Source organism: Eptatretus burgeri, chromosome 8 (genome assembly GCF_056783735.1).
Source record: "Eptatretus burgeri isolate ZD-2024b chromosome 8, Ebu_testis_v1, whole genome shotgun sequence".
Lineage (NCBI taxonomy): Eukaryota > Metazoa > Chordata > Myxini > Myxiniformes > Myxinidae > Eptatretus > Eptatretus burgeri.
In genome coordinates, this window is record NC_140968.1 from 103,784,242 (window position 1) to 103,807,997 (window position 23,756).

Sequence of the window (23,756 nt, forward strand, 5' to 3'; positions counted from 1 at the left end):
CCTTGTCATGGTATATTAAAAAAAAAAATCTAAAATTGCTTTGAGCTATAATGCGCAAACTACTTTTGGATTGGAAAGCTAACCACATCAACCCATCGTGTTCCTGCTCCGATAATAAATGAGCCTCAAACGTTAAATAAACGAAAGGTAACTGTGGAAGTGCAGTAAATGTCAGGACTGGACAGTTGGAATGAAAGTTATCAAGATTTGGCATCACAAAAATTTTGGAGAGATGATCACAAGCTTCATGGCTCGACAGTAACGACACAAATCTTTCTGCATAATCCTTCTTCACTTTCAACCTTTGAAATGAACTATATTTTTATACTTCAGTGTCGGGCCACGTAACTATAATCATCCATATTCATGTCAAAAAGAAAGGAACTTCCCAATTAAGCCGCATATATATATATATATATATATATATATATATATATATATATATATATATATATATATATATATATATATATATATATATATATATATATATATATATATATATATATATATATATATATATATATATATATGCCTGTCCACATTATAACCTTTTCCATCAGTGCAACAACCACAAAGCTACACCATCAGATATGCCTTTTAATAAAGGTTCAGAGTGAAGAAGATTCCACATGAAGTGGTGAATGTACCTGAGGCAGGTGAGTTTTACCCTTCTCATGCTCGCTCTTCTGATAGCAACTTCTGTCAATACGAGACTAACCCTTGAATCAGAACTTGGCAAAGTCCTTGGTTGAGCAGCCAGGTGAGATGCTACCTTCGATGTTTATATTAAAATAAATCAAATTCCCCTTTCTTGGCTACTCTAAGTACCACGTGGGTCGAGTGTTTTGAAGAGCCCATTGTAATTAAACAATAAAGAGCCATCAGAGATTACAGACCCTCGCCAGGACTTTTGTTTGGTGTATCTTCTGTGACAAATAAATGGAAGGATGTACTAAATGAAAGGTCATTGATTGCAAATGAAAGGTCTAAATGGTCTCAGTGAAAGTCTGAAAAATTGTAAAGGTCAAATTATTTGAAAGGTGTAAAGGTTTAAAGAAAGGTCTGAATTGGTGTAAAGGGTTAAGAGGGTCTTAAAATGTCAAAGGGGTCTAAATGGTATGTATATGTATATATGTATGTATATGTATATATATATATATATATATATATATATATATATATATATATATATATATATATATATATATATATGTACAACGTTGAGGCTCGTATAAGAGCTGACGTTGTCTAAAGGTTAGAATTGTCTCAAGTGACTTAAAATGTTGAAAAAGGGTTTAAAGGTCAAATAGATCTAAAGGGTATTAAAAGGTCTGAAAGGAGTGAGGGTCTAAAGGTTTAAAGGTCTAAAAGGGTAGCAAGGAGTCCAAGGGGCCTTGAGTGTCTCAGGGGTTCTAAAGGGTTTAACAGGGTATATAGGGTCTTCGGATTCTAAAAGGTCGAACAGAATCTGATCGGTCTTAGGGGTCAAAGGATGTAATGGGGTCTATAGGGTTTTATGAATCAAAAGGGTCTTTGGGGTTTTGGCATCCTTAAAGGTCTTAATGGTCTTGAGGCTTTTAGGGGTCTAAAAGGTTTTCGTGGTCTTATGGGTCCTCATGGTGTAAATGTACGTATATTGGGGTCGCAAAGTAATTTACACACCTATTCACGTTCTGTGTGTACAATACTATCCTATCCTACGTCCTATTTCTATTTCCTCTCCTCGTTACAAACATTCGGAACAAACAAAAAATTTACATCACATCCCATCATGATTCTCATTTCTATTGAATTTCCTTCTGCTCCTGGTTCTACATTTCACCTCTTCCCACCCCACACCCAGAACCTCTTTTCTCCCAACTGAATCTCGATGAAATATGAACGCTTCTTGTAAGAATTTTTTTTGTTTTGTTGTTATTAATCATTTTACGAATGTCTCTCAAGTCTCTCAAATGGGGTCTTTATTACATTTCCTGAATGCATTGCTTGCTCAGAGGCCATCCAATTCTCACGTACACAAACATGGCTGAAATACGAAGGTGCAGTATTTCCAGGAAATATCGCTCGCTTCGAGTTGCGAATGTCATCCAGCATGGCAGTTCGCTGATAAATGATGAATACAAGTAAAAAGGTAAATAAAGGTAAAGTTTGAGCCCCCCCCCCCCAAGATGGAGTGCCTCTGGCCTGTGCTATTCGGGCATAATTGTTAATCCAGGCATGCTCAATCCTTCCCTCGCACCCCACACACTCAAACCTTCCCCCGCACTGAAAATACTCAAACCCTCTGCACAACCCTCACCCAATCACCCCCCCTCCCCAAAAAAAGCATCAGCTTACCTACACAAAGCCTCCCCTTCCACCCCACCCCCCCACATCCTGCACTCTCCCAATGCATCATCACCCCTATCTCTAACTGTGTGGACCTCAAACGTCCGAGGTCTCCGCTCTCGATCCAAACCGCTGCCGATAAACCGGACATCATCTGTTTAACAGAATCATTCCTCCGACAGGATGTCCCCAACTCCTTCGTGTTTCTCCCTCGTTACTGTGTCCTCCAATTTGATGGGCCTGAACCACGCCCTGGCAGCAGAGTTGCTCTTTACATTGAAAACTCAATTTCCCACTGCCCTTGTACTGACATTCCACCTCCCATTACCCAGGAGTACCTCTGGCTGCACCTTCCCCTCCACTCCCACCTCTTGGTCATCTGTGCGTTGTACCGTCCTCCAAACAGTGACAACTCCATCGACATCTCTCTCGCAGACAACATGGAAAAACTTATAATCACTCATGCCAACTCTCTATTCCTAGTATGTGGTGATTTCAATTGTCACCATGCAAATTGGCTGGGTGTTGAGTCCTCTCTCTCACCAGTCATGGCAATTCAGCAAAAGACTTATGTGACTCCATGGGACTGACTCAATCCGTGAATTTTCCAACCCGGATTTCTCCCAATGGCAAATCCTCCCTTCTGGACTTGATGATGCCTAACTTTCCCTCAAATGTCTCCTGCTCTTCCTCTGCTCCAATTGGTTCATCTGATCACGTGGTTGTGAAAGTCAACATCTCTCTGGCTATTTTCAGAGAGCTGCCTCAACACTGGTGAGTCCGGAATTTCACTCAAACATATTGGCAGGGACTGTAAGCAGCCATCTCTCTTCAGGACTGCTCTCCCATATCTACTGCCCCTGATGTTAACTCAGCCTGGGAGTTCTTCCACAGCCTCTCACTGTCTCTCATATCCCATCGTGCCTTGTTAAGTCTGTCTCTGGAGTATGCTACCCTTCCATCCCTCCCCTCTCTTCAAATGGCATCGCAGCCGACTCCGCTCTTGAGAAGGCTGAATGCCTCAATTCTGTTTGCTTCCAAATCTTGTGACCCAACCCATCGCTCTCGGTACTCATCGGTCCTGGTCGTGCCCAACTGCTACTGGACTCTGTCTTGTTCCTAAGAAGGTGGAGAAGGTTCTTTCAACCCTAGATTTTAACTCTAATGGACATATGTGCCATCAGTTCACATGTCCTAAAAACCTGCTCTTGCACATCCTCTCTGCTGTTTTAACCCTGCCATTTGCGCGAGGTCAACTTCCATCTGTTTGGAAATCTACCAACATCACGCATTACATAAACAAGACGAGAGGGGCACTTGGTAGAGCACATACCTCTGCCACGCAATTCCTGATCCATGAGAACATATCGGGCCCAATACATTTTTGAAATATCGTGCTATATATCGTTTTGAGCCCGATCTCTCAATGGTGAAGAATCGCTGAAGAAGTTTTCAGATCCAGATCTGGAATCAGATCTTCACCAAAATTTAGCATTGCTGTCCTTGGCCGGACACCTAAACGCAAAAAAATTCAAAATGATTGCTTGAAAACTGTGGCCAAAAATCGTGTGAGACAAACAAACAAACAGACAGACAAAATGCTACAGACAAACATATTTGGCAAAAAAAAATTTTCTCCAAGTGACGGATCCAAATGCAATACCTTCTCCTTCAGCAAGGGTAAAAAGGGGCAAAACCTAATCACCTTAACTACAGACCTTTCAGCTTACTTACAATCAACAGTAAAGTTATTGAATCCATCATCACAGTTGATATGAAATCATTCCTTTTCTCCAGCAACCTCATCTTAGATCACCAATTTGGTTTCGGACCAGGTCGCTCTACTTTGGCCATGCTGCTTCTACTCACCCAACAATTGATGGAGGCCCTCAATGTCAGACATGAGATCAGGGCCGTCTCTCTGGACATATCTTGTGCTTTTCATACAGTCTGGCATCCTGCCTTGCCTTCCAAACTGTCTACCTATGGTATCCAAGGCCAACTCCACACATGTCTTACTGACTTCCTGTACTCTCATAGCTAACATGTGACACTCAATGTAATCCTTTAATCTACTCTCCCTGCCAAGGCTGGAGTGCCCCAAGACAGTGTTCTGGGTCCAGTCCTATTCCTGATCTTCATAAATGATCCTTCTGACCAGGAAATCCCCTTTATCTATTTGCTGATGACTTCACCCTCTGCCATGACATCCCTCATCCTTCAGACAGGAACGCTGTAGCCTCTTCCCTCTCTTGAGAGCTTTAAAAAAAAATCACAAGATGGTCAAACACTTGGAATGTGTTTTTCAATCCTGACAAATCTCAAACTCGCTATCTCACTCTTCGAAAGGATTATTTGGCAGCCCTCCTATCTACTTTCTTAATAATCCTCTTAAGGAAGTTCAGTCATTCAAGCTCCTGGGTCTCACGATCAGCCATGATCTTTCTCTGCCAAGCCACATTTCAAAGTTGGCCTCCAAAAGCCAACCTATCCACCAACAATGCCTTCATCCGCAGCTTGATAGAGTACTGCTCTCCCCTGCCTCGCATCTTGCTCAGCTGGACATCATGGAAACCAAGGCCTTCAAGATTATTGGAATCTCCTGTGATGAAGATGTCCCTGGGTCTATCACCTTGCCATTGTTGATTAGGTCAGTGGTCTCTCTGTCTTCGACCACCTCGTTTCTGGTCTTGCACCCTCTGCTCTTTCCATGCTTTGAGCCCACCTCCCCCCCCAACTTTATGCACGGGCTCACACGGTCCACCATCAACCCCGTTTTGGTGAAACTACTGAAATCCAGGATCACTGCTCACCTCCACTCATTTGTTCTGCTTTATTCTTACCTGTGGAACCAACTTCCACATCCTCTTCAATCTCATTCTTTCCTCCAGGTCTTCAAATCACCACCATCTCAAATCTTCCCCCATTCAAAAATCTTTCATAGCCTCATTACCCTCCTCCCTCCTCCCTCCCCCCCAATCCCCCCCCCACATTTAATTCTCCAGTTTTCCCTTCTTGGAGTTTCCATCTGTATCCATATTGTGCACTGCATGCATCCTCTGTGTCCAACTTGTCCACCTCATGCATCCTCTGTATCCAAGTTGTCCACCCCAGGCATCCTCTGTGTCCAACTTGTCCACTGGCCGGACTCACCACCCTGAGCAATCCTCCGTGCATATGTAATACATAAATAAATTACCCCCTCCCCCCACCCACCTCATTCCTCTGAACCCTACCGCGAGAAACTCGATTGAAACCACTCCCCAACATTCAAACCACACGTCTGTGTCCCTCCCACCAGCATTAAGCCCCGCCTACCAGCATTAAGCCCCGCCCACCAGCATTAAGCCCCGCCTCCTGTGCGCCAGTCGCGAGCGCGATTCTCCGCCGAGTTCGATGAGCCGGACGGAAATCACAAGCGGACATTTCTTACTGGGACAAAGCACGGGGAGAGGAATCAACATCGGAGCCTGTGAGATCGAGCACCAGGTGCAGCAACCAACCCGCGGCTCGTCGGTAAAAGTGTGACAGGTGAGGATTGTTTCAGAGTTCGATGTTCTGTTCCATCGCACAAACCACGGAGTTCATGTTACTTCAGGAATGGGATGGGATGGGATGTTTGTGTCTCGAGGAGGTTTAGTGTTTGGTGTTTGGTGTTTGGTGGTTCGATGTCCCTTTGTGTTTTTATTCCATTTGTTTTTTGCGCTTTAGTTTTTTTGAGACTGAAAGAACCTTCTTTGTATCATCATTGTAATAATATCACCTCATCGAGAGTTTACTTTCCCACAGAGTTTGGTCCAATGTTTCACTAACTTAAACCGTTTATTATTAAATAGATAATATACACCCGACGTGGGATAACCCCCTCTCCCTCTTCTACCTTGGACACCCGGCATGGGATAACCTCCTCTCCCTCTCCTACCTTGGACACCCGACATGGGATAACCCCCTCTCCCTCTCCTACCTTGGACACCCGACATGGGATAACCCCCTCTCCCTCTCCTACCTTGGACACCCGACATGGGATAACCCCCTCTCCCTCTCCTACCTTGGACACCCGACATGGGATAACCCCCTCTCCCTCTTCACCTTTGGACACCCGGCATGGGATAACCTCCTCTCCCTCTCCTACCTTGGACACCCGACGTGGGATAACCCCCTCTCCCTCTTCTACCTTGGACACCCGGCATGGGATAACCTCCTCTCCCTCTCCTACCTTGGACACCCGACATGGGATAACCCCCTCTCCCTCTCCTACCTTGGACACCCGAGGTGGGATAACCCCCTCTCCCTCTCCTCTCCTGGACACCCGGCATGGGATAACCCCCTCTCCCTCTTCACCTTTGGACACCCGACATGGGATAACCCCCTCTCCCTCTCCTGGACACCCGACGTGGGATAACCTCCTCTCCCTCTTCACCTTTGGACACCCGACATGGGATAACCCCCTCTCCCTCTCCTACCTTGGACACCCGACATGGGATAACCTCCTCTCCCTCTCCTACCTTGGACACCCGACATGGGATAACCCCCTCTCCCTCTTCACCTTTGGACACCCGGCATGGGCTCACCCCCTCTCCCTCTCCTCCCTTGGACACCCGACGTGGGATAACCCCCTCTCCCTCTCCTCTCCTGCACACCCGGCATGGGCTAACCCCCTCTCCCTCTTCACCTTTGGACACCCGACGTGGACTAACCCCCTCTCCCTCTCCTCTCCTGGACACCCGACGTGGGATAACCCCCTCTTCCTCTACCTCTCCCTCTCCTGGACACCCGACGTGGGATAACCCCCTCTCCCTCTCCTCCTCTGGAGACACCTCAATGTCCATTTTAAAACATTTTGGAATTACTTTTAGGATGAGTTCTAAAGACCATTTAATCATGAAGCACAACACTGGGAGTATCCAAAATGGTCAGTCAGAATTAATTGGTTCTTCGAAATGACACTTCCGTGGGTCCATCCCCATCCATGTTACCACTCAACGCCACACTCAGCGTGTCAAAACCACCGAACGTAGGGACTGACTGACCCTCACAGAGGTGAATCGACCTGTTCTCAGGAAAGAAAACCTCACGGAAAACCAGAGCACCAGCTCATAGTAATTGACCGGTGGTCGTGATGATGGTGCAGGTGCACGTGAGGGTGGATGGACCCATGGAAGTTAAAGCCTGATGTATACGTGTGCATCCCGGTAAAGGTACGAGACCAAAAGGTGACTGTGCACCCCACCCACTCAGTGTGTATCTGCAGCCATGGCGCTCCTCTACTGCTCCCTGCTGGCGCTATTGCTGATTCATCTTGGGTCGCGTCCAGTCTCGGCGGAAATTGCAGGCAGAGGACCGAGACCTCACGGTGGGTCTCACACAAGAGCAGATTTCCCTGACACATCACGACCATCTACTTCTCCAGGTAACTCATCACTGACACCTGTTAATCCATGCACGGAGGGCAGTTGCAGTTGATGTTTAGCACCACTTGGTGCACAAAGCGAGGATTCTTCTTCTAGTGACTCATGTGAAGCATTTCCCTCTCACTCTGAACCTCCTTAACCGTTTTCTTTATCTGTCTCGTATTAGCAGGTCTCCTAAACCATTAGTCGTGTTTAAAAATTATACTCGGCATTCGCTGAACAATTGTATCTTTGAGGAATCTATTTATTACGTACACAAATGAAAAATAATTTTGCGCCCCTCCGCTCCAGATAGCTATCATTTTGTTGGGGTGTGGTGCTGTGCATACCAGTGCACTGGTACTCATTTCACCATCCTCAGAAGGATGACAGGCTGAGTCAACCCCACCTGGTGTTAATTCAACAGCCAACGGGGCTACCCTTTTTAGACATCCCAACGCAGCCACCCGAACCGCGAAGCCGATACCAAGCCGATCCAACGCGCGAAGCATCACGAAATATGTCCGCTGTGTCGATCACCTCACTCGTGACTTACTTTTGCGACGAACCAAAATATTTGCCAAGAGGAATCATTTTCAATCGGATCATGTTGGAAACTTTTCATATTTTCCAGGAGAACCTGGAGGAGTTTTTTCCGAGGCAGCATGAAAGAGAAATGGCACGGAGTTGTGGTTTAGGGTTCGTTATCATCCTCGCACTCTGTACAAGAGGATGTACATAACGTGGTCCCATCGATTCACTCTTCGCTCTGCCTTGGAAGGTCGTGTTTGGAAAAGAGGAGAGTTTGAAGTTTGAAAAAGTTTGAAAATATATATATTTGGAAAAATATATATTATTTTTAGAGTGGCCAGATGGATTATCCTTGACCTAGTAGTACACAGAATGAGAAGATGAATAGGGAACTTCTGCAACGTCAACTTTTCGTACCGATTTTAAATTTGTTTTGATACAGCAAAATTGATAAATCACCTTATTTGTTTAATCCACCTTTGTTTAACACTTGGTTCCTTCGGAAAATGATAAAATCCGCAAGTATGACCCTGATTGGTTATTACAATGTGGAACGAAACACTGTACCATCTTCGCAAAGCTACAGCGGCCATATTCTACGACGGTGTAGAACCAGGTTGTGCATTGTCATGCCAACGTGATGTCACACTTCGGAACTCTATCACCTCTTTCGTCCCTTTCCTCTTGTCCCACCCCTCTTTGTATCCTCTTACTACAATTCCCATCCTCCATTATCCTCCCTTGTCCTTCCCAAGTTTTATTATTCACATACTCTACTACCCTCATTTCCCTTCCAAAATTTTTATTTTCCTTTATTACCTCCACCACTGAAGGTAGACAGACGTTGCGTTTGTTTGTTTGAGAACACAATATCTCAAAAGGATTTGGCCAAAACATGGTGTGTGACAAGGATAAATTGATGAGATTTTGGTGAAGATCCGGATCTGGATCCGGAGACGAGAATTGTTTTGAATGATTCTTCGACATTGACATTGGACAGAAAGCAATACACATTATTTGTGGGATATCTCAAAAAGTTGAGAATGGATTCAGACAAAACTTGGTGCACAGGTTGGGTGTGTGACATGGATGAATTGAAGAGATTTTGGTGAAGATCCAGATCCAAATGCACAAATTCTTCACATTTTAAAAGTGGTTCATCACTGTTGAGGGATAGGGCCAAAAACGATAGTGAGCAGGATATTTCAAACAGTTATGGGCGGATTCGGACAAAATTTTCTGGATGAGTTGGGTAGGTGACAAGAACAAGCTGTTTAGATTTTGGTTCAGGTCCGGATGTAGATCCGTTCTATCAGTTGGATAAAAAACGTAAACTTTTCAACCTGATGGAAGTACGCGCTTTCCCAAGTGCCGTTCTAGAGCTTCTCGTTTATCCTCCACACATGTTAAGGGAGTGAAGGTTGAAAAAGAAGAAAATTGTAACCGAGGAAAAGGAAGAGTACGTAATAAATAGATCCACTGTTAAAATTTTATACATTTGTTTTTAGAAGCACAATGATCACCCTTTTGCCATTTCTTCCTTCATCTAAAACTGCATCAAGGCAGAACGGTTGATGATCTGAGCTTGTGCTTCCCCATCATCTCACTCCACCAGGATCTGGACATAGAGGAGTTAACCCTTGGGACCTTAGCGGCCACTTTACCGGCCGCTATTCAAACCTCCATATATCCGAGTGGCCGGATTTTTATCCAGGAAGCGCAGGGTAGGCGAGCGAAAGTCCAAGGAGCTCAGGGTTCAAAGGGTTAAAGGTCCACAGAATCTGGAATGAATTTTTTTTTTTAAATATGATTATATTTCTTTTTAAGTAATCAACAATGAACTGAACGTGTTTTTTAATCGTAATAATTTTTTGAGGTGGTACAGTTATAAAAGCAAACACATCAGGTACTGCCCCTAAAAATTCCAGGTAAACTGCCATGATGTCATCAAGGGAAGATTGTCAGCACGCAGTGAATAACAGGTGCACAACTCACTTCAGACACGTCAGAAGGTGAATTTGATGAATAATTTTCTGATCAAGAATCCCCAGATTACGACGATAGTCAAAATCATGATGAAGAAGGTGCTGTCAGACTGTACATGTATGAACCCGAGGTCGAGATGGCGTGGCGGGTCACGTGATATTGTTGCGAATCTGGAAGTTTACTGCACTCAACATTCAGGTCCCTGTAGAACAGTTATATCGGTAAGTGTGTGTTTATAGTTAGGGCCCCCTACCTGTGTCTAACGGGAATTACATGTGTGCGCTGCGGAGATTCGTTTACAACAACACGCCTTCACCTCGCTTCCTCACACCGATGCCATTGTCTACGTGCGTTCGACCACGTACGTGGGCGGAGATTTCCATCGCCTCAGATCGAGACTCTGCCCAGGAAGGCAGGGGCGTGCCCCTTGTCCAATCAGGCCACAGAGTTCGACTTTCTCACGACACGCCGGCCAATGAGGGTGGAGGCCGCCTCAGAGAGCGATTTTCCCACGACATGCTGGCCAATGAGGGTGGAGGACGCCTCAAAGAGCGATTTTTCCCATGACACGCCGGCCAATAAGGGTGGAGGCCGCCTCAGAGAGCGATTTTCCCACGACGTACCGGCCAATGAGGGTGGAGGCCGCCACAGAGAGCGATTTTCCCATGACACGCCGGCCAATGAGGGTGGAGGCCGCCACAGAGAGCAATTTTCCCACAACACGCCGGCCAATGAGGGTGGAGGATGCCTCAGAGAGCGATTTTCCCACGACACGCCGGCCAATGAGGGTGGAGGACGCCTCAGAGAGCGATTTTCCCACGACACGCTGGCCAATGAGGGTGGAGGCCGCCTCAGAGGGCGTTTTTCTTTTTTTTTTTTCCCCCACGACACGCCAGCCAATGAGGGTGGAGGCCGCCACAGAGAACAATTTTCCCACGACACACTGGCCAATAAGGGTGGAGGCCGCCACAGAGAGCGATTTTTCCCACGACACGCCGGCCAATGAGGGTGGAGGCCGCCACAGAGAGCAATTTTCCCACGACACGCTGGCCATTGAGGACGGAGGCCACCTCAGAGAGCGATTTTTCCCAAGACACGCCGGCCAATGAGGGTGGAGGCCGCCACAGAGAGCGATTTTCCCATGACACGCCGGCCAATGAGGGTGGAGGCCGCCACAGAGAGCAATTTTCCCACGACACGCCAGCCAATGAGGGTGGAGGACGCCTCAGAGAGCGATTTTTTTTTTTCGCATGACACGCTGGCCAATGAGGGTGGAGGACGCCTCAGAGAACGATTTTCCCACGACACGCCAGCCAATGAGGGTGGAGGCAGCCTCAGAGAGCGATTTTTCCCATGACACGCCGGCCAATGAGGGTGGGGGCCACCTCAGAGGGTGATTTTCTGACCCCGGACAAGAAGGAAATATAAAGGAATGCCAGGCTTAGGTGAGGTTGTTGGTAGTCTTGGTTGTCACCTGGTTGTCGTCTTGGGGTCGTGGTCATCATGGTGCTCATCATCGTTGTGTTGTGGGTTCGAGTCCGGCCGAGCTGGATCATCGTCGCCTCTGATCTTCGCCTCGGTCGATTGGTGCGTGGCCGGTTGGAGAGCGCGGTACCTCGTGCTTGGAGCGGCATCGTGTTGCGGGTTCGAGTCCCGCTGAGCCAGATCGTCGAAGACCACACGAGGTGGACAGGTCCAAGCACAGGCTCTGGTCTCTGGCTCACCTGTCCTCGAGCTGGAGGCCTTCAATAAAGACCATTGAGGTCCGTGTGTGTGTGTGTGTGTGCGTGCGTGCGTGCGTGCGTGCGTGCGTGCGTGCGTGTGTGTGGGCCTGTCTTTATGTAGCAACTGGATAAGTGCTTTTGCTTGTACATTGACCGCATTTGTTATAGTCTGTTAACTCTGCTCTTTGTGTGTTCCCTTTCCCACCATTATAAATATATCCCCTGTTAAATGTTTCAGCTCGTTTTTGTGTTTCTTTCATCAGTTTAGCACGGTGCATGTTGAGAAGTAGTGAGGGTAAATTGTGCATTTGGACCGATGGATCTCGGTAACCATCCGCTCTGGTTACGCACAGTTCGAGCACGCTACTGGCTCGTTCCGCTCGAGCTCCGCCGAGGGTGAATATCCCCGGTAGTTTGGACGACGTGGGTATTTAGGTAAATTGAAATTGGCAATTGACCCTATCCCACGCGGTCGACCTATTCGCGAACTTCGGTCTGATAAGGGACCCGTCGGCTCCGGAGTTATCCGGGGTGACGAACTATAAATTCTGGGTGCTCGGTGGAGCCGACTCTACTGCTCCAACTAGCGGTCGTGCTCGCAGCCGATACCTGGCCCACAACAATATGTGGTCACCGTCTTATATGGGGCTGGGCCAATCGAGCATAAAAGGACACCAGAAAACATTTAAAGCATTCCATTTATTCAAGAAAAGAACAACGATTAAGTGTTCATTGAAGCCATATTTATTCATCAAACCAAACATGATTTTTGATTTTGTGGGCCTTTACATTAATACATTTGTTGTTAAAGTACATATTCAGCTTCAGGAAAAGACAATAACATGATGAAGTCATTCACAATTTTTTTTTTTAAATAACAAACTTCTTCAAAATACATATCTCAGCCAATCAACGGAATTTCCACACAAGTCTCATACTTTTCAACAGGAGAAGAAATGGCGTCTCACGGCCACCATTTTGTCTGAGAGGGAGGATGCCATTTGGAGCGACGCGCACACTGGGTTTTTGCAAAACGATTCAAAAGGGCCATCATGCCATTTCTAACGCATGGTTAAGTTAGGTGAAGGTGTGTGTAAAGGGGGAGGGGGGGCTGGCAGGGGGTGCATTGACTGCAGAAACTGTTTGAATAATGTGCTTTTCAGATGATGTTAAAGGATATTCTTGGAACCTCTCTTTCTTTCACATCCACAATTATTCATACCACATTCTTGTTGGGTTGGCCGAAGCGAAGTCTTTGGGTCTTTCACAAGTCTTTCACAAGTCTTTCACAAGTCTTTCACAAGTCTTTCACAAATACACAGTAATACTGCACAAATACACATACGGGGTGGGAACGGGTGATGCTGAGACCATGTCTGCAATATGTTCTTCCGTCTACAGCCATTTCAGTTTATCCATCTACTACCATTTGTGTTTATCCGTATTCAGTCATTTCTGTTTATCCATAATCAGTCATTTCTGTTTATCCATCTACAGTCATTTCTGTTTATCCGTAATCAGTCATTTCTGTTTAAAAAATCCATCTACAGTCATTTGTTTATCCACCTACAGCCATTTATGTTTATCCGTAATCAGTCATTTCTGTTTATCCATCTTCAGTCATTTCTGTTTATCTGTCTTCAGTCATTTATCTTTATCCATAATCAGTCATTTCTGTTTATCCATCTTCAGTCATTTCTGTTTATCCGTCTTCAGTCATTTTTGTTTATCCGTCTTCAGTCATTTCTGTTTATCCGTCTTCAGTCATTTCTGTTTATCCGTATTCAGCCATTTCTGTTTGTCCGTCAGCAGTCATTTCTGTTTATCTGTATTCAGTCATTTCTGTTTATCCGTATTCAGTCATTTCTGTTTATCCGTATTCAGTCATTTCTGTTTATCCGTCTTCAGTCATTTCTGTTTATCCGTCTTCAGTCATTTCTGTTTATCCGTCTTCAGTCATTTCTGTTTATCCGTCTTCAGTCATTTCTGTTTATCTGTATTCAGTCATTTCTGTTTATCCGTATTCAGTCATTTCTGTTTTCCCATATTCAGCCATTTCTTTGATTACACTGTGATTGGAGGACAACCAGGTATGGCAGGCTCCTGGGGGGTATGAACCCCAAGAAATTATGAGACAAACATAAAATATGTTTGAAACTTCTTTTGAGCTTTTTATGATCTTGTACATCAGTCACGTGTGTAACCATTTCGAGAAATACGAGAATTACCGGGATGGCCCATGGAGCCTAGGGCAAGTGGGAGTATGGAAAGTCCTTAAAGGGTTTACGTTACCCTGTTAACCCAAATTTAAACCTGAATCCTTTCTCATTATTTTCTTATGATGAGCTCTAAACGATCACATCAGGTTATAACTATGGTACTCTGTCCTTGAGTCTGTAGTTCCATTTTTGGTGTTCTGTCCCTTACATGCTCCCTTGATTTGCCTGCAGATCCGATGTGCACCGTAACGACATACTTTTCATTGGACACGTCGGAGAGCATCGCGCTGCGTTTCAAACCATGGGGAAGCTTGGTCGATTCTCTCAAACTATTCATCAACAAGCTCGTAAAAAAGCTTCCAGCCGTGTCGAGCACCACGGGTATGAAGTTCCTTTGGGAGTTTGGAGGTCTTCACTACTCGGACGAATATAAGATCTTCAGCGCAATCACCGACAATAAGGATATCTTCGAGAACAACTGCAATAAAATATCGTACATTGGCAAAGGGACCTTCACCGACTGTGCTCTGCGCAACATGACCCAAGAGATTCTGGCACACGGAAGGGCCTCTCAAGTACGCTTTGCCATCTTCATCACAGGTTAGCCATTGACCTCCTCAACCTCTCAAATTCGGTCTTACCTTTTATACAGACATTGCTGGACCCTTACTGTGCAGACTATAAAATTATTAACTACAAATGAAGAAATTTGGAATTTTAAGTTTATTTTTTTTTCATGTAAACATAATTATTAAGTGTCCAATCGATGCTTTCCAGGCAGAGCTTTGCATAACCATTGGTGCACCATCCCTCAGATGGACGATAAACCAGGTGTCCCGTCTGCTATGTTTTGCCTCAACTTAGTTTGTATGCGTAACTCAGCATCAAATTAACTATAAAAACAATATATTCCTTAATTAGCATGCAGCATATAGTCGTGTGTTGCATCTTATGTTGGGGTACAGTTGTGCTGCTGATGCAGTGCACCCCTGTAGGTTAATTTGAATTTATTTTGATTGCACACACAAAATGGACTATCCTTTGTGAAAGACACCGTAAGTTCTTTGACGTCCTCCAACTGATGCTATCAGACCGGACACCCGGCTTAAAGGGCATGTGACATGCTGAGCACTCATCGATGCATCCACCTGCCCAATAAGCACCAGGATGGCTGTTCATAGTCAGCTTGGGAATCAAACCCAGAAAAGACCACTCAAGGGATAGTACAGTATGTCACCTCTGAACTATCCTGCCAGCATATCAAGATAACATGTTAAGCATCAGATCCCACTTCCTCGTTTTTCAATACAAAACAATGTTTGCAATGAAGCTTGCATCCCAGCTCCAACCGATCACGTGACTTTCTCTATTCATTTTCACCAATTGTAGCAGAGTTTTCACCAATTGTAGCAGCATGACGTAGTTTCTAAGTTATATAATTGTTATGTACAGATTATAAAGATTCCACCTGCAGGGTCTGTTGTCGCACATAAAAACGACTTGGTCTCCCCTGAACCTGCAACTCACCTGAATACCCTGTAGGTATTAAACTCACCAATTAATTGATTGTCACAATTGGATGGCTTGTTATTAATTTTGGATGGTAGAACTGCATTGTAACACGTCTCTTTATCCCTTTAGATGGCCACATTACTGGTGAGCCATGTGGCGGTGTACTTATGGCGACAGAGAATGCCCATGACCATGGAATTAAGATCTTCTCTGTAGCCTCCAGTCCAAACAAGATGGAACAACGGTTGCAGCTCCTTTCCAGCAATCCAAAGCAGCTGTTCCGTTCCGACTATGTTGCGTATGAGGAAGGAGTCAGCGAACGAACCATAGACAAGCTGGTCAATGCCCTTGTATGTTAAACCTTCCTACTCCTTGGTGGGCTCTGGTTGTGAGTGCAAAATTACTGGATTGAAAATACACCTGGAAGTGGGATTGAAAGTGATTAGAACGAATCTACACGAATAAGTGTGCGTGCGTGCGTGCTTGTGTTGTTGATTGGTATCTTCATATGTGAGTTTCAGAATGTGGAATGGAGTCCTCCTAGGGCAGGCTCAAAGTGTCCACATTTATTTTGGTAAGGGGTCATGATTCATGGACCAAGCTGTGAAGTTTTCTATTCTCAAAGTTTTGTTCAGAGGGTTCTCTTCAGGATCGTCGATTAACCCTGGACAGCTTCCAAATGTAGTTCGTTTGTTATAATCTTCCCAGGGATGGTTTTTAAGATTATTGTGCTGTTCTTCGTCATTATTCCTGTTGGTCCAGCTATCACTGGTACAACTTTGGCATTCTTCAGCTTCTTGGATCTTTTAACTTCATTGTTGAGGTTGTGGTGTTTGGTCATTTTCTTGATTTCTGCATCGTTTAGTCCAAAATCACTGCTATTAACACCTCAATCAGCAATGCCACCTTCCCTTTTTTATACCGAAGTATGATATCTTTTTTTTTAAACCTAAGTATGATATCTTGATATGCTGGCTCTCCCCCCCCCCCTCCATCCTATCACCTCCCTTCCCTCTGTCACAACACTTTCTTTTCAATGTTCACGCTTGATGGGATCATTAGTTTGAACGTGAGTGGTAGGTACTTAACTGTTTATAGTGATTATTTTGGATTCATTTTCCCACAAATTTTCTGGAACTGTGACATCAAAGTGTTTGCAGATGTGCCAGCAGATTACTTTACAAACACTGTTGTGTCGTTGTGTGTACAGCTGTTCTGACATTTTGATTTTTTTATTTATTTGTGTTCGGTTATGAAGCATAACGTATCGCTCTCTTTGCTAATGCCACCTCCACCCCTCACCTTTCTATCTTTTCTTCTATTTTCCTTCTCTCTCTCTCTCTCTCTCTCTCTCTCTCTCTCTCTCTCTCTCTCTCTCTCTCTCTCTCTCTCTGTCTGTCTGTCTGTCTGTCTGTCTGTCTGTCTGTCTGTCTGTCTGTCTGTCTGTCTGTCTGTCTGTCTGTCTGTCTGTCTGGCTGTCTGTCTCACTCTCTCACCCTCTCTCTCACTCTCTCTCTCTCTCTCTCTCTCTCTCTCTCTCTCTCTCTCTCTCTCTCTCTCTCTCTCTCTCTCTCTCTCTCTCGCTGTCTGTCTGTCTGTCTGTCTCTCTCTCTCTCTCTCGCTGTCTGTCTCGCTGTCTGTCTCGCTGTCTGTCTCTCTCACCCCTCCTTTCACCCCTCACTCCTGCAGTGCATAGCAACATTTGGTGAGGCAAGCTCCCCCCTCCCTCACTCTTTTCCCCTTCCCAGCTTCCTCTCCCTCCGTCCATCCTCTCCTCTCCCCCCTCCTCTTCCTCCCCATTTTCCCCTCCCTCTGTCCTCTCCCTCCCCTCCCTCCATCCTCTCCTCTCCCCTCCCTCCTCCCTCCACCCCTCCTCCTATCTCCCTCCATCCCCTCCTCTCCTCTCCCTCCATCCTTTCCCTTCCATCTGTCCTCTCCTCTCCCCTTCCTCTGTCCTCTCCCCTCTCCTCCCTCCTCCCCCTCCCTCCGTTCTCTCCTCTCCCCCTCTCCATCCTATCACCTCCCTTCCCTCTGTCCTCTCCCCTCCCCTCCCTCCCTTCGTCTTCTCCTCTCCCCTCCCTCCTCCCTCCGTCCCCTCCTATCTCCCTCCATCCCCTCCTCTCCTCTCCCTCCATCTGTCCTCTCCTCTCTCTCCCTCCGTCCTCTCCCCTCTCCTCCCCCGTCCTCTCACCTCACCTCCCTCCTCTCCCCCCTTGTCCTCTCTCCCCCCTTGTCCTCTCTCCCCCCCCTTGTCCTCTCTTCCCCCTCCCTCTGTCCTCTCTTCCCCCTTCCGCCGTCCTCTCCTCCCCTCACTCTGTCCTCTCCTCTCTCCTCCCTCCATCCTATCCTCCCTCCTCCCTCTCCCTCTGACCTCTCCTCTCTCCTTCCTCTGTCCTCTCCTCCCCCCTTCCTCTGTCCTCTCCTCCCCCTCCCTCTGTCCTCTCTTCCCCCTCCCTCTGTCTTCTCTTCCCCCTCCCTCTGTCTTCTCTTCCCCCCTCCCTCTGTCTTCTCTTCCCCCTTCCTCCGTCCTCTCCTCCTTCTCCCTCTCTCCACCCTCACTTCGTCCTCTCCTCTTCCCTCTCTCCATCCTCTCCCCTCTCCTCCCCCATTCCTCAGTCCTCTCCTCTCCCTCCCTCTTCCCTCCATCCCCTCCTCCTATCTTCCTCCATCTCCTCCTCTCCCCTCCCCTCCCTCCCTCAGTCCTCTCCCCTCTCCTCTCTCCTCCCCCCTTCCTCTGTCCTCTCCTCCCCCTCCCTCTGTCCTCTCTTCCCCCTCCCTCTGTCTTCTCTTCCCCCTCCCTCTGTCTTCTCTTCCCCCTCCCTCTGTCTTCTCTTCCCCCCTCCCTCTGTCTTCTCTTCCCCCTTCCTCCGTCCTCTCCTCCTTCTCCCTCTCTCCACCCTCACTTCGTCCTCTCCTCTTCCCTCTCTCCGTCCTCTCCCCTCTCCTCCCCCTTCCTCCATCCTCTCCTCCCCTCCCTCTCTTCCCCCCTTGTCCTCTCTTCCCCCTCCCTCTGTCCTCTCTTCCCCCTCCCTCTGTCCTCTCTTCCCCCTTCCTCCGTGCTCTCCTCCCCTCACTCCGTCCTCTCCCCTCTCCTCCCCCTTCCTCCATCCTCTTCTCCCCTCCCTCTCTTCCCCCCTTGTCCTCTCTTCCCCCTCCCTCTGTCCTCTCTTCCCCCTCCCTCTGTCCTCTCTTCCCCCTCCCTCTGTCCTCTCTTCCCCCTTCCTCCATGCTCTCCTCCCCTCACTCTGTCCTCTCCTCTCCCCTCCCTCCATCCTATCCTCCCTCCTCCACCTCCCTCTGACCTCTCCTCCCTCCTTCCTCTGTCCTCTCCTCTCCCCTCCCTCCATCCTCTCCTCCCTCCTCCCCCTCTCTCTGGCTTCTCCTCTCCCTCCCTCTTCCCTCCATCCCCTCCTCCTATCTCCCTCCATCTCCTCCTCTCTCCTCCCCTCCCTCAGTCCTCTCCCCTCTCCTCTCTCCTCCCCCTTCCTCTGTCCTCTCCTCCCCCTCCCTCTGTCCTCTCTTCCCCTCCCTCTGTCTTCTCTTCCCCCTCCCTCTGTCTTCTCTTCCCCCTTCCTCCATCCTCTCCTCCTTCTCCCTCTGTCCTCTCCCCTCCCTCCGTCCTCTCCCCTCTCCTCCCTCCTCCCCCCACCCTCTGTCCTCTCCTCCCCCCTTCCTCAGTCTTCTTGCCCTCCCTTCCTCAGTCCTCTCTCTCATCTCCCTCCTCCCTCCGTCCCCTCCTCCTATCTCCCTCCTTTCCGTCCTCTCCCCTCTCCTCCCTCCCTCCCTCTGTCCTCTCCTCCCCCTTCCTCAGTCCTCTCTTCTCCCCTCCCCCTTCCTCAGTCCTCTCTTCTCCCCTCCCCCTTCCTCAGTCTTCTCTTCTCCCCTCCCCCTCCCTCAGTCCCCTCCTCCTATCTCCCTCCTTCCCCTCCTCTCCTCTCCCTCCATCTGTCTTCTCTTCCCCCCTTCCTCCATCCTCTCCTCCTTCTCCCTCTGTCCTCTCCCCTCCCTCCGTCCTCTCCCCTCTCCTCCCTCCTCCCCCCACCCTCTGTCCTCTCCTCCCCCTTCCTCAGTCTTCTTGCCCTCCCTTCCTCAGTCCTCTCTCTCATCTCCCTCCTCCCTCTGTCCCCTCCTCCTATCTCCCTCCTTTCCGTCCTCTCCCCTCTCCTCCCTCCCTCCCTCTGTCCTCCCCTCCCCCTTCCTCAGTCCTCTCTTCTCCCCTCCCCCTTCCTCAGTCTTCTCTTCTCCCCTCCCCCTCCCTCAGTCCCCTCCTCCTATCTCCCTCCTTCCCCTCCTCTCCTCTCCCTCCATCTGTCCTCTCCTCCCCCTCCCTCCATCCTCTCTGCTGCTCCTCCTCTCTCTCTCTCTCTCTCTCTCTCTCTCTCTCTCTCTCTCTCTCTCTCTCTCTCTCTCTCTCTCTCTCTCTCTCTCTCTCTCTCTGTCTCTGTCTCTCTCTCTGTCTCTCTCTCTCTCTCTCTCTCTCTCTCTCTCTCTCTCTCTCTCTCTGTCTCTGTCTCTGTCTCTGTCTCTGTCTCTGTCTCTGTCTCTGTCTCTGTCTCTGTCTCTGTCTCTGTCTCTGTCTCTGTCTCTGTCTCTGTCTCTGTCTCTCTCCTCTCTCTCTCTGTGTCTCTCTCTGTGTCTCTCTCTGTGTCTCTCTCTCTCTCTCTCTCTCTCTCTCTCTCTCTCTCTCTCTCTCTCTCTCCTCTCTCTCTCTCCCTCTCTCTCTCTCTCTCTCTCTCTCTCTCTCTCTCTCTCTCTCTCTCTCTCTCTCTCTCTCTCTCTCTCTCTCTCTCTCTCTCTCTCTCTCTCTCTCTCTCTCTCTCTCTCTCTCTCTCTCTCTCTCTCTCTCTCTCTCTCTCTCTCTCTCTCTCTCTCTCTCTCTCTCTCTCTCTCTCTCTCTCTCTCTCTCTCTCTCTCTCTCTCTCTCTCTCTCTCTCTCTCTCTCTCTCTCTCTCTCTCTCTCTCTCTCTCTCTCTCTCTCTCTCTCTCTCTCTCTCTCTCTCTCTCTCTCTCTCTCTCTCTCTCTCTCTCTCTCTCTCTCTCTCTCTCTCTCTCTCTCTCTCTCTCTCTCTCTCTCTCTCTCTCTCTCTCTCTCTCTCTCTCCTCCCTCTCTCTCTCTCTCTCCTCCCTCCCCCCCCCCCCATTAATACTCCCGTCAGCGAAGCGATTTGCTCATGAAGAATATAACAGACATTGATCACCATGTACGAAGTGCTATAAACTGTAATTATGTTAATGAGGTGCCTATTCCTTGTATGACTTTTGTCCATTCACCAATTAGCAAGAATTGCACAGAATCTTGAATACCCTCGCCATTCTCTTGTGTTAGAACTGGCAGGTGACGTAGAGGTACACACACTCACCTCAAAGCTATCCAGCCTGGGTTTGAATCCCGAACCAGGCTTAAACTGTCATCCTGGTGTTTCTCAGGCAGGGTGATTCATCAATGTGTGTCGACCCTCAGATGGACATTAAACTGGGTGTCCCATGTTCCGGCATTAGTTGGCGGATGCTAAATATCCCACGGTGTGCTTCATCATGAAGAGGAGGTGAACTATAACTGGCACCAAGGCCAAGTTCCAAATTTCTGCCCAAACCGGCACGGTGCCATCAGGGGCACAACCACACTCCAGGCAATGATGCAAACCAGTAGCCGTTACGTGGACTGCACACGAAATAAAAAAAATGGATTTATTTTGCGTTTCAAAATGGGAAATGTGGAAGAACTTGATAAGTTGTTGTAAGGGTTCGAGATTTTGTGACTGTGTCGCAAATAAGATGTTAGTCTCACAATTGTTTGGTTTTGACGTTTTGAAGATGGTATGACATCCGCATGGGTGGAGGAAAAGTTGACAAAACGGTTTTGAGATTGTCAGAAACTGAGCATGGGGAAAGCATGCCATTATTGCCAGCTGGTGATATCTGATTGGCTGATTTTCCTCTAAAACTCAAGCTCCACAATCAGTCAGGAATCCAGAATCAGCGGAGAAGACAGGACCAAGAGTAGTGTTGACTCACTGCTAGGCAGGAGCGGGATGCTCTTGCACGAGTGAATGAGTCAGTGGCTGGTTCCAGGCCTGGCGTTGTGCCCTGTGGGATCGGTGCAACATTCGGGCCAGTCAGGGCTTCGTGGGTGGCTCTTCTGTCCTGCCGTGGCTCCCGAGGCCACGGTGGGGAGGTACTTCATGTGCAGCACCCAATCATGCCACCATGACTGTTATAATGAGTGAAACTGTGTGACGTGTTGCTCTCTTTTCCTCACGTCAGCACAGTTATCGTGGCAGTATTCGTTTTTTGTATGCATAGTCGAGGCTCATGGAAGAAGCTATATTTAGCCAGCTTGGTGTAAGTGGAAGAAATAATTAATCGAATGCATGTAAAAGCCGGTTGGTTTTAGGCCTATGTATGGACGGACGGACGGACCCTTGAAAGACTGCCTTCGCCCCATTGGTTGAACAGCTGGCCCGACTACACCCACAGTTGTAAATTAAAGAAAAAAAACATATGTCCGCCATTTTGTGAAGGCGACCATATGCATATGCCTGAGGCTTCAGGCCCCTAGTGTGTCAGTGAGCCCATGAGCCGAGCCATGATCTATTATACAGGTAGTCGTTGACTTACGACCGCAATTGCTTCTGACCAATCGGTCGTAAGTCGAACAACGTATATTTTACATACAAAAAAAAAAATTTTTTTTGTTTTTTGGGGCCACTTTACGTGGTCGTGAAGTCGAACAGTCGTAAGTCGCATAGATCGTAAGTCGACGACTACCTGTATAGCATATGCACATAAACACGACGCACGTTTTAGCTTCACCCATGTAACCCAGATTATGTTTTTTTTTTTTGGAGCAATTGATGCAGCGGTCGATTGACTATACACTGCCCAAATAAAAGGGTGAGCAATTTCTGTAACGAATTTAGGTTTTTGTACTTTTCTTTTTCACGGCTGATTAGTGCGAAAATACAGAAGGGTCGTCCGTCATTTTGATGGACGTTTGTGCTATTATTTATATGTCGCTCCCAACGTTAATTTTCATGTGTTTTCATCAGTGAGTTTCCTGGCCTACGTTTTACATTTCTTTGTGCAGAGACTTTGGGAAATCGTAAATACTTTTATCACGAACTATTTGTCACGGCGAAGGATTTAACATCCTCATTCTCGAGAATTATTTTCTTCAGTTGAGCGGTTTTGATGATCTATAATTATGGTAATCATTCCATTTCTACAACCTCTAAATCTATAGTAAATGTGTGCAGTGAATCAAGAAATCATTTATTTTGGTAACCCAGCTGTCCATTCTTCATTCCGTGTATGGTAAATGGTTTAACCTCGATTAAAGTGCATTTTTCTTGACAATTGAATGTTTTTTTTTTATCGCTCTGCTTTTTCCTTCAATGTTTAAATCAGATCGAGGTTTAATTTGGACTTTGAAATAGTCCATTGGGCCTCTGAGACTGTTCTTAGACGTAGATCGTAACGGCGTTAAGCTGCGTCCACAAGCGTCAGTTGTCGGTGCACAGTAAAGATCTCACGGTGCATTTCAACCAGCGAGTCATCACCGGCATCCTGGCCAAATTTCAAATTGCCATCCTGACCGACAAGGGGGCACTGCATCATTGGCACAGCCACACCCTGAGCAATGATGCAGTCAGGTACTGTGCATGAATGAATGAACGGATGAAGTCTGACGGAGACAATTTTAACCTGAAGGTGATAATTGAACTGTTGCTTTCCCTGTGATCTTGATTTTAAACTCTGATATCTCCATTTGATCTAATTACGCACTCTTCTCACACCTTTTGCAGGTCAAAGAAGCGGAGGAGGAGGTAAGACCATTTTCGAGCCATTCTTAAACGTCGTCTCGGGTAGTTTTATCGGGTCGCTGCCGCCAACAATCCAGTGTGTAATTTTGTTTTTATCGTCAGGATGCTTCACTGCACGGATCTTCTTAATGTCCACACACAACAGCGCAACACCAGGAGGCAGTTTCAGCACTATTGCTGTGATTTATAAAAACTCTTACAAAGATGAAATTCTTACAAAGAGTGCACGTAAACAAACGA

At 47.2% G+C, this 23,756-nt stretch overlaps 1 protein-coding gene across 4 annotated transcripts in view; it reads left to right on the top strand.

The window, feature by feature from the left end:
• The first annotated feature begins 5,654 nt into the window (after positions 1 to 5,654).
• The window catches only part of COL6A2 (collagen type VI alpha 2 chain), a 138,589-nt gene continuing 120,487 nt past the window's right edge, over positions 5,655 to 23,756 (top strand). Inside the window, exons 1-5 of one of the 4 annotated variants that reach the window (XM_085893373.1) lie at positions 5,655 to 5,862; positions 7,570 to 7,741; positions 14,413 to 14,781; positions 15,823 to 16,043; positions 23,499 to 23,519. In XM_085893373.1, coding sequence (XP_085749499.1) covers positions 7,585 to 7,741; positions 14,413 to 14,781; positions 15,823 to 16,043; positions 23,499 to 23,519 — 768 coding nt within the window. In that variant the 5' untranslated portion in view covers positions 5,655 to 5,862; positions 7,570 to 7,584. The remainder of the gene's footprint in view (positions 5,863 to 7,569; positions 7,742 to 14,412; positions 14,782 to 15,822; positions 16,044 to 23,498; positions 23,520 to 23,756) is intronic. The other 3 variants (XM_085893375.1, XM_085893376.1, XM_085893374.1) reach the window with 3 other exon arrangements.